Source organism: Diplotaxodon limnothrissa, linkage group LG16 (genome assembly GCF_057381915.1).
Source record: "Diplotaxodon limnothrissa isolate DT_005_m linkage group LG16, D_limnothrissa_male_GT1.1, whole genome shotgun sequence".
In the NCBI taxonomy this organism is placed as follows: domain Eukaryota; kingdom Metazoa; phylum Chordata; class Actinopteri; order Cichliformes; family Cichlidae; genus Diplotaxodon; species Diplotaxodon limnothrissa.
The window spans coordinates 2570769-2581747 of record NC_140611.1 but is presented as its reverse complement, the minus strand read 5'-3'; the positions used below and the strand labels follow the sequence as shown (position 1 = coordinate 2581747).

General features: G+C 43.6%; 1 protein-coding gene across 1 annotated transcript in view; it reads right to left on the bottom strand.

The window, feature by feature from the left end:
- Positions 1–7158: 7158 nt before the first annotated feature.
- LOC146615559 (contactin-associated protein-like 5) overlaps positions 7159–10979 on the bottom strand; it is a 135047-nt gene continuing 131226 nt past the window's right edge. The window contains exons 23-24 of the mRNA XM_085375275.1: positions 9854–9928; positions 7159–7697 (exon numbers count right to left, since the gene is read on the bottom strand). Coding sequence (XP_085231401.1) covers positions 7501–7697; positions 9854–9928 — 272 coding nt within the window. The 3' untranslated portion in view covers positions 7159–7500. The remainder of the gene's footprint in view (positions 7698–9853; positions 9929–10979) is intronic.

The window sequence follows — 10979 nt, the reverse complement described above, 5'->3', positions numbered from 1 at the left end:
ATTGATATGATGGAACTGAGAGTTTGTTACACTTAACTTTTGCAAAACACAAATAAAACTAAATTGAAACTAAGGATTTTCAGGAAAATAAAAACTACACTAAACTAGCAAAGAATTGGTAAAAACTAATTACAACTGGCAAAAAATTGAAAATCTGGAGTCGAAACTAAATAAAAAATAAAACCTAATGAAGATGGCGAAACGTTTAAAACCCTGGTGCAGAGATTGGCAAATCTGACCAGGAACGTTATAAAATGGATTGTCAGGACAGTCAGCGTTAAAGCCACTTTTGACAGTCCATACTAGGGTGGCATTGGACATCTTCGGGGAGGAGGAGGGTTGGTGTGACCAAGGTGTGGTTTGGCTTGTCGTATGTATATTTGAGATCATATGGCTCTGGATGGACCAGTTACCAGGGCATGGAAGGAGGACAGACTCATTAAAGGAGGAGAAGGAATTTCCTGGGATTGGAGATCCTCTGGGTGAGTGGTTGATTAAAAGCATGCATAAAATAGAAGTTATCTGTTGTTATTGATTGGTAATAGATTGATAATTGGCCACATTTACAGCTGTATTGACTTGTTGTGGACGTAGTCGACTTCAGGTTTAAACACTCTCATTAACAGGTTGAAAATAGTGACATTAAAGGAAGAGTATGCAGCACCACCCTGTCAGACGCCAGTGATGGTGGAGCTCACTGATGAATCAGGTGAGCTGGATTCATGGCTGATTCAAAACTAAGATCCCCCTGCTGTGGTCAGTAAGGGGAGAAAAGGGGGAAATAAAATCAAGAATAAAAGAGGCATTTATAAACGTTTAGGTGTCAAGTGAAACGGGACAAAAGGGGGTGTTATACTGTTATTTTCAATGTCAGCATTATTATTGTATGAGAATCATGCGACAAACATTGCATCGATGATCATTTATTGAAGCTTTTGACCTTATACTAACATCTGTGTTCCTGTGATTGTTATAACCTCTGATGAATCTTCTATTTACAGGTGTTAGGATAATGATATAATTTTTCATTGCAGGTGTAACCATGATCATTTTATACATATTGCAACTTGTTGCTCATTGTAGAGTTGTGCTCAAGTTAATAAGGGTTAAAAGCTACAGTCAGCGCGAATGTCTGACTGATCTATTGAGGGGAAAGACTTCGAGCATAGAAGGCCACACGCGCTTACAAAACACTGATATCATGTTATTCTTTGTGATCTTTTCTTAAATTATGTCTTTAAGGTTAGTTTAAATAGTGGCAGTTAATTAAACGACATTTATTAAAATATTAAATACCTGAGTCAGAACGTTACACGCGGATCACCTTAAGAGTCTGGGAAACTTTGTAGCTGCCTAACTTTTTTTTAATGTTCTAGCTCCGTTGATTTGACACATTGGAATGTGTCAAAAAAAAGGGGGGAAAGTTGAGCTTTAACATCAAACAAGGATTATTTGAACAATTTATAACTTCATTTGTGTCTTTAATAATTTAGGAATGGTAAAGCTTAAGCTAATAGCGGTCCGAGAAGACGGACCTTTTAGAGAATCAGTGAAAAAGCATAAACTATCACTTTCATGTTTAATCATTACTCATTGAAATGAACTGAATAGCGTTTAGAAGATTTGTTAATTTTTTGTCTTTTGTTAAAAAGAGGGGTTTCAATAATTTTCAGACACACCTTGCAAATGTGCTTATAACGAGTTGGCACCTGGTCTTTTGAAGGTCAGAAGCTTCGTTCGGCGTGACTGTCCGGACTGATAAAGTGTAGGAAATGCCTTGAGTGCAGAGGGCTAAATGCAAACACGCTTACACACACATAAGATATGATTAGAATAAGTCCCTGGGACATTCTGAATGTTTTAGACCAATTCTGAATCACTAGAAGGTCAGTAGATAACAACATTAGATTATTAGGGTTAGGAAGAGAGGTGTTTTGGTTTTCTGTCTCTTACAGAGAAAGGAACAGACACCAGACGAGGCCACAGAGATACGAGGGTCCTTCGCAGCAGAGACAGATACAGTGACTGCCGAGACACCAACTGGGTCCAAGGGTCATGGCGTTTGGGCTCCAGCTAGTCACCACAAAAGGATGAATCCCATAAACACAGCAATAACCATGAAGGGGTTGGCGGAAATCCGGAAACACCAGACCAACGAGGTTCGAGAGGCTCTTGGGCAAAAAGGGGACACCTTCCTGTTCTTTTCTGGAGGAAACACGGGAGACACAGGACCCGAGGATACACAGATCGTTGTTTGAAATAGGGGCAGAATAATCCCCTGATCTGTGTCACGACTGAAGGGTTGTCTAACCCCTGAGGTTGAAGTAAGAAGAACAGAGGATCACGCAACTGGACGACACTGGTAGCTGCAGCAATAAAATAAAGGTTAAGAGCTCTTCGGACAGAGGTTCTAGTCTACGTCTGAATGGTATAAGGGAACACCAAATAAAGCTGTGGGAGAACAGGGGAGTGTCATCTGGACCTGCTATCCTTGTAGTAATAGTTTGTCTTGCACCTGACTTGCGCAAACACAGAGGTCATCTTACATATGGTTTGCCCGTCAGGGGGACAAAGGACCTCAGGAGTGAGAAGAGATGAACCCGGCCACACTGGGCTACAGGGTGTTTGTGAGGTCATTATTCTAATGACCTCATCAGGGGGAATTGTTAGATTATAATATTATTTTATGCCATGTTATACCCCTAATTAAAGATTGTGAATTATTATGTAGTTTTAGTTTGCATTATTCTCCTGAATTAGAAGAAGCTGATAACTATTGCATTAGTTAAACTGATTTGCATTACATTAAACTGCTGACTTGTTGTGAATGAATGATATTGTTTTATGATGCATTATACTGCTGAGTTATAAGAAATCTAATTTGTCTGAGTAGAAGAGAACAGAGTGTGCTGGAGTTTTCTGCCCCATCTCAGCAGGAGCAGATAAACAGGGAGCCAAGGTCGTAGCTCAGGCGCTGTGTGAGAGAAAGCATGTGAATGTTTAGGCTTTTATGATAAGGTGGAGGCACCAGAGGCTATAAAAGTTTGAGCAATGCTCCACCATTTTGAGATTTTGAGGCTGTCTGCATCAGTGTCCATCTCCCACGTGTGTGATCATTAAATCATCGTTTGACTCAACCCGACCGGACCAGTGTTGTTATTGTGGTTTTTCTCTTGTCTCCATCCCCAATATTTTGAACCTTAACAATAGTCCGTGTGCTCTCTGCTCCCGTGTCAGCACCCCCCGGTGCTCGCTGCTCTCCGTGCCTTCCACGCTCTTCCTGCGGGAAGCAATAGCGCAGCTGTCAGGACACTCAGAAATGGCAGGCATACACTTTCTGACTAAACTTAGGCAGGGTGACTAACGTGGAGTCTCATGCAATGATCCCGCGTCGGTGGAAGCTCCAAGACTCTCCTAAGTAGCTCCCCCGACGAGCCCTGATCAGCGGCAGGTGTGTGGCTTCGGGTGTGGCCAGTCCTTCCACAGGGCCACACCCCTCAGGCCTGCAGGTGGCTGAGCTCCATCCTCCAAGCATACCCGCAGACGTACACACACACACACACACACACACACACACACACACACACACACACTCACATCTACAAGCATGGAGAAGAGCAGCAGCAACACCAAAATACATATAATAATAATAATAATAATAATAATAATAATATAATACATAACTGCTCAGGGATCCTGGGTCGCCCAGTCCCAGGACCCTGACAAGTATAGTCCCCTGTAGTGCTCCCTCAAGGTCTGAAGACTGTAGCCATCTGTGCTGCTGATGCAGGGCCGCACCTCCATCCTCATGTCGGAAAGACTTTCTGCTCTTTTCTACACAAGCTTGTGACTAATTGACCTAATTGGTTATCAGTCTTCCAACAGCTATTTGTTTGAACATTACTGAAATGTTACACTGTTGTTGCCAGTGTCCAAACATATAAATACACTTCATAAACTTCAAAATGCTAAGAAGACAAAATTGAGAGATAAGGAAAGCCTGTGTAGAACACCGGTGCCAGTTCATTGCTAAACAGAGTGACTGAAAGCTTTCATCCTTCTCACATCCTGTGGACAGAACTGATCCAACTACCACTTTAGTGAGTTTGTATGTACTCACTGTTTCTGAAAATCTCCAGCTTACTGTTCCTTCCTGAACATCACTGCAAAACTGGTAAAGCTCTTCCTTGAAGCTGAGAATGCTGAGATAATCAAAGCTCTCCCAGAGTCCTCGTCTGAGTTATACGGGAAACCGCAGCAGCATGAGAACGTTCTTCCAGCTGTAACAATCAATAACTGTCATTAGACATTTCCATAAAACAAACAAACACTACAGTGACGACTCAGCTTTGATCGGAGAGTTTTTCTGTTCCTCTGTTCAGACCTGATCTTTCTTCACACTGAGAGATGAATCAACCCCGCGTGGTCGGGCACAGACAGAGATTGATGCTGGACATCCTGCCTGTAATCCGTCGCTCATCTTGATCAATACGAAAACTGTGACTGAACTTTGTCCTTGTTAGGAAAAAAGACAGGTCAAAGGTACAGATAGAGTACTCAATAATCAAACAAAAAGCCTGTTCTCCATCACATCGAGACTCTCACTCAGAGAACCAAGGTTACAGTGTAACCGCACGTTAACGTTGGCTTCTGTCACTGAAACACTTCAGATGTCCAGATGTGTGCTTCACCCACTTAACAGGCATTTATCCAGGCCACTTCGTGAGTGAGTCTGTAGCAGACTGACTGCACAGTGTTAGTGCTGTTTGATCCTCTGGGGATATCAGCGTAATGCAGATGCACCTTTAAGGTTCAGAAGTAAATGGTCTGTATTTGTATAGAAGTGAAGCCATTTTACAACAAAAAGTAGCAATATATCGACTTTTATTATTAAATTATACATCTATACAATAGATTCTTAATAAAACCGCAGCTATACAAATCATTAAGAAGTGAGCACATGATATTACCCATTGCAGTGTAACTGAAACTCTCAGAGGTATGCATTCATTCACAAATATGGGGATCATCTTCAGGCGTATTTGGAGGACATGCACAGAGAGGGTACACGGGCTCAGCCACACCGCTGTCCTTCCTCAGCTGGAGCTCCAGTCTTTGTACGCATCAGTGCACCGGTCCAAACATTTCTACGTGAGGGAAATCTCACTGCTTTGTTTTTTAAACATTTTATTCTGACATTCAGATCCCAGGAGAATGAACACTTGAGTTCATGACAAGATGCTAAATAAATGGCCGTGTTTCTGTCAGCTTTTCTTTGGACTTAACCTTTACATTTAGCCCGTTAAGTTCAAAGCATAACTGATGGTGACAAAGACAGGAATGCAGCCAGAGAGCAGCTGAGCCCAGGATAATGAGATCAGTATGATAATGCAGAACTGGGCTCAAAAGGCTGCTTTTGAAATTTAGACAACGTGATTTGTTTTCTCTGGCATCACCTTCGTGCCCACTAGAAGCAAGGATCTAAAAAAGCAAAGTAGTCTCCATTTCCATCCGTCCTTTAATTTGCCTTCGTCACGTCCATTTGAGACAGAAACCACTGCACTCCCAGTAAATCTGAAAATAAATTCATTCCATCCGGTATGATATTGGCCGTCTTCTTTTATGCAAAAAGCTCTAAGCACCGCCGGTTAGTGCTCTAAAATACAAGCCAGATTAAACTTCTGCTCTACGGCTTTGGTGCTCCACAAGTGAATGCTCTATGAAACAACTCCCAGACATTTGCCAGCAAAGTTCGGACGTTCTCCTCCACGAAACCTCGCAAACGTGCTGCTGTGATTCTAACCTCGTTACTGTGACTTCTGTGAACCCAAAACCTGTCGTATGAAGCAAACTGCTGTCTGTATGTTACTGAACACAAGCTGCAGGGTTGGAGGCTGTAACTGCTGCTACTGGCTGCCTGTGGTGTTTCACGTGGACCCTCTGCTTGATGATTACACCCTTTAGTCTTGGCATAAATAACTGCTATAAATAATACATTTCTCTCAGTTATTTTCTTATTTCTGCTACTTTATGACACAATTCACACCTTTTTTACACATTGCATCTCCTTCATTATGAACAGAAACAGCTGCAACACTCGCTGTTGACACTGAGTCAGGGCCTCATTTATCAGCTGACATTTTTCTCCTCGTTAATATCAAGTTTGTACGTTTTGTTGTTGTCACATGAAAGTAGCGACGTCAGATTCAAATTCCACCGATGTTCATTTATCCACGTAACACTTGGTGTGGCCATGCTGTGGCCAGGTTTATAGAAAAGACTGTGACGAGATGTTCACTGGTCCCGTTGGCCAGCAGGGGCTGGTCCTCGTTGAGTCAAACAGAGAATAAAACAGGGCTTTACAGTGTGACTGATTGCTGGGCTATCAGTGCTCAGCACGAGGCTACTCTAAAGGATGCCATGGCGGCTACATCCATCCCTTACATATGTGGCACGTCTGTGTGAGGTCGTCTGTGAGCACGGCAGCCTCACACGCTGGTCACACCTTTGTGACATGAATCTGGGAATGACGACAACACAAACAGGGGTTATTGTGGTCACTTCTCCCACCCAGAAACCTCAAATATGTGGGTGTGTGGACCCCCGTCTATGTGCTGAGGGTAATGATGTGCTGAACACTGTGCTGTGGGCACGCGATCAGTTTTTATTATCATGGTCGTCATTATTATTATTTTCTTCCTGCAGACGTTGATAAATGAGGCCCTCGCTGCACATCAACAAAGAATCTATGGGCCTGTTCCATCTGTCAGTTTGCACGCTGCTATCAACCGCGCCGTGGTAAACAGCCTGTTGAAAGAAATGTTAGCGATGGTCACCCCTCGCCAACGGCTGCGCTCTAGAGACGATGAAATTCTATGAAATTCCCATTTTCTTCAGCGAATGACAATAAGCTCTTTTGTGGGGACATGTGCCTGCGTCTGTGAGGGTCACAGCAAGAACTCAAATCCAAACAGATATGCAAATCAGGCACTCACACAGTGTCGGCAGTGTTGTCCCTTTGCTGCGGCATTCACCCCCAGTGGAAACACAAACAGAGAGCAGCGGATGGATGCATATCTTACAGGCCTTGCCTACATTTCCTGACTAACAAATACAATTTAGTGAGTCCCACAGAAATGTGGAAATATTGTTGTGCACATTCAGGACGGTCGGCGGCTTCTGCGCTCGCCGCGCTCGTCCACGCCCCCGCGTTCACCCCTGGGAACGATCGACTTTTGCTTTACACATTTCGCAATGACGGAAACCACGGCAGCTTGATTCTGACAATTTCACCAACATCAAATACACTACGAGCTGCAAAGATTCAGCCGCCTGCTTTTACAGGAGCATTGAGAGTGGAGTCTGCTGACTTTTGCAGAGTCCCTGGGGAACTTCCAGGGCGGAGATATGCAGTGTTGTAAGAAATCCTGCGGCAGCACGTCCACCTGTGAGTCCTTTAGAAGAAAGAGGCAAGTTTGTGACATCGGCTGCACGCTGCAGTCAGATGTAGTATTCCTTCACGCTGTCTCTGACTGGGTTGTGGAGGTGCAGCTCAGTCCTGTAGTCTGTGTACATGCTGTGTCTGTGCTCCTCTTTGATGCTGCCGCTGCTCCTCTGGGCCCGCCGCTGCTGGTACACCAGGCGGATCACCACAGCCAGTGCGCACACGGTTATGAAGACCACTGCAGTGACCACACCTGGAAACGACGCAGGGAAGGCAGGTTAGATGATGGCGGTGTTGGTGGCCTCAGGTTTAAGTAGTGTAGGAGTGTTAGCAGTACGTTTAGCCCTGCACACATGTGGACACAGGACCTTAAAGCTGGGATTACTGCACGCTTGGTCTCTGATCGAATGATTTCTTTGAACAGTTCCTCTCAAGGATACCTGAACAGCATCAACGTTTAATGAGAGCACAAGATGTTACTACACAGGAGTCTGCGTACACTCTAATATGTGAATAAGTGAAGCTTCCAGTGTGTGAAGGCTAACGACTCGTTAGTGATCTCGACCGACTATCGTACAGCTGGTAGTTTATCTGTTCATCATGGCAGCATAAAAAGGACTAGTTTGACTTTGGATTGATCCCAAAGGTAACTGAGTGAATACATCAGGACAAAGGCTGTTTCTTCAGGACTTCCAGCATCATTAGTTAAAACGACTTCACACTAGTACAACTTATTTGGATGCGTCCCCACGGGTCTGGGAGGAGACACGCTGGTTAGAATATTCAAGGACAACCGAGGACTGCTGGAACAGCATCCTGTCCACAGTGGGGTTTTACACTGCGACGGACCAAGAGGGGGCTGACAGAGAGAGAAGCTCCAACACCAACAACTCTGAATCTGACTGGGATTTACAGCTGCCCACACGGACCAGTCAAGCCTTCTGGAGTCAAACACGATGAAGATGATCATTTTCATACATAATGGCACTGTACCAACTGTCAGCGTGATGCTGATGCATGGTTAACCTAAGCTAACGCTACCTTGCGAACGCATATATGTACATATTTGAGCCTGTATGTGTAGTCTGCATATACAGACTGTGTGGATAAGAGCCCCCCCCCCAAAAAAAACAGCCAAACCTATTTAATCATGTCACCTATGGAGAAAATAAAGGGTCAAATTACCACGACATTCATCCCCCGGATGAGTGGACGGAGACTTCTGACCAAAGCAATTATCTCTTTATTTCTCAGCAAGTTTGGTAAAAATGATCCAGACAAATTTTACAAACGACGATGAAGAAGCTAATCTAATCTACTTTCCCTGAAACTGAGTCCACCTGGTCTGACAATGAGTTTGTCATGAAGAGATTTGAACACTCCTGCACACATCGTGTGAGGGAAATTTTAAATGGGTGGATTTTAACTCAAAGTAAGTAGCCTTCAGTATTAGCATCCCCTTTGTGCCTTTGAAAGGAGAATCAAACGAGACTGCCGTCCTCCTGTGACAAACATCATTGATTAGACATGATTTACAAAGATAATTAAAGAAAACAGGATGCATCACAATTTAATCTGCAGCCACAACAAAGAGATGATGTCAAATTTCCGAAGAGCTAAACTGAAATAAACAAGTTGAATGAAATAAATGTTTGTAACAATCAAAGCTATCGTATCATTTATTGATTGGAGCTGACTAATCCTCCGACTGTGATTGAATAATGTGACTTTTATTGAGAAATGTACTGATTTGTCTTCTTGTCAAGAGGCTGATGAAAAGACTGCAACCCTGTCAGGTGTCTGTGGTGAAGCTGAGGGCTCAGTAACACCTCCGAGTCCCTGATGGTTGCCTGGAAACTGGTCTGAGCCAAGAAGCTGTCTCACGGTCACCGCGGGAGACAGCTTCCTTCACTCTTTGATGGTTGTGATTTCACAAAACAGGTTAATTAACAACATTTAAATGAAATTGTCCTTATTCCAGCCTTTATGTTGAGCTCGACGGTGTTGTGTCTTCATATTTACCTTACAGACAGCAGAACAGATGCATATGAAGCAAACAAGCAAATGACAGAGTTGTTACCGGAAACAGGCACAGCGCCTCAGAGAATGAACACTAAAGATGATCACAGTTATAGGGCCTCTGATAGGCTTTATAAGTAATATCTGGGGACATGTAGCTATAGATTTAAATGCTTGCTTGTTCAGAAAACACACATCACAGCATCAAGTTTCATTTCAAATAAAAAGAAGGTTTAAGACACGATCGTGGCAATAAGCTCGAGCTGGGCCGAGTTATCGAGAGATAAGGAAAAAGCATTAAGACGGAGCCAAATGGAGAGAATGACAAATGACAAACAGCTGGGACTCATTTTCAATTAAGCAAAGGAAAAACAGGAGCACAGCACAGACCTGCTATTACAGCCAAATCCTTCTGGGTGCTGCCGGCACGCTGCTCTTTGTCTTTATTTGCATTTACAGCCTGATCTGCAGAGCAAAGAGAAACATCATCATTTTCATACATACCATGTCAACTTCTCTTTACTGACTGGCTCCTCCTCCTGTACAACGAGGCGTGCTGCAGTACAGTGCATGACATGATGATTACATTTGGTTCATGAGAGGCAAAGACAAACAGTCTATTTAAATGTCTCTGCTTCTGAAAACGATTTTAAACAGCAGTACAACCCTGGAAGTCCTGATTTACACAATCCAGTTTTACTGTGATCATGTTCTGTTTGGTTTGTAGCTCTTTGGCTTGTTGCACCGCTGTGACGTCAGCCAACGTTTCTGTAACACATCCAGTCCAGTGAGAACAGCTGTCTTTGTGTCTGGACTTCACATGCGGGTCGGGGTCATCTTCTTTAAAACTGATCGCTGTGAAAGACGCACAGAGCAATGCCAGCAAAAAGCCAGCTCGGTGTCGATACAACAGGAAAAAGCAAATATGGAAACCAGTGCTGCTATACTGGTCTTAAGATAACAAACCCTACAGAGAGCTCTGGCCTGTGTACATAAGATCCAATGCTAATGCTAACCACACTGTTATGGAAATATGATCCTAACCATCACAAACTGAAACAGAAACTCTTCAGTAGCTCAGCTTTGGTTTCATGTGACCACGACACTTTTATCCAAGCCTTCTCTGAACCATCTAGATGTTCGATGGCAAACTCACGCTGTGGCTTCTTGAGCAAGGGGACTGTGTGGGGGCTGCAAGATTTCCATCCATGACGCCGTCGTGTTGCCAACGGTGGCGACTGCGTCCCGGCGTGCTTTAGGTCATTACTGCTGTGTGATTTTGGGCTGATCCACTACGATTCACGTCTCAGATTTTGATTCTGAGCTCCAGACCGAGGACAATAGATGGTCCTTTTACTTTTATTCCATTTATGAAGAATTGCACAGCTGATGGTTTCATTCTATCCAAATTTCTCAGATGACTTTAGTTCAGTTTTATTTATGTAGAAACAAATCACAGCAACAAGTTCCTCAAAGTGCTTCAAAGACTCAGATTAACAGACAGAAACAATCAGCT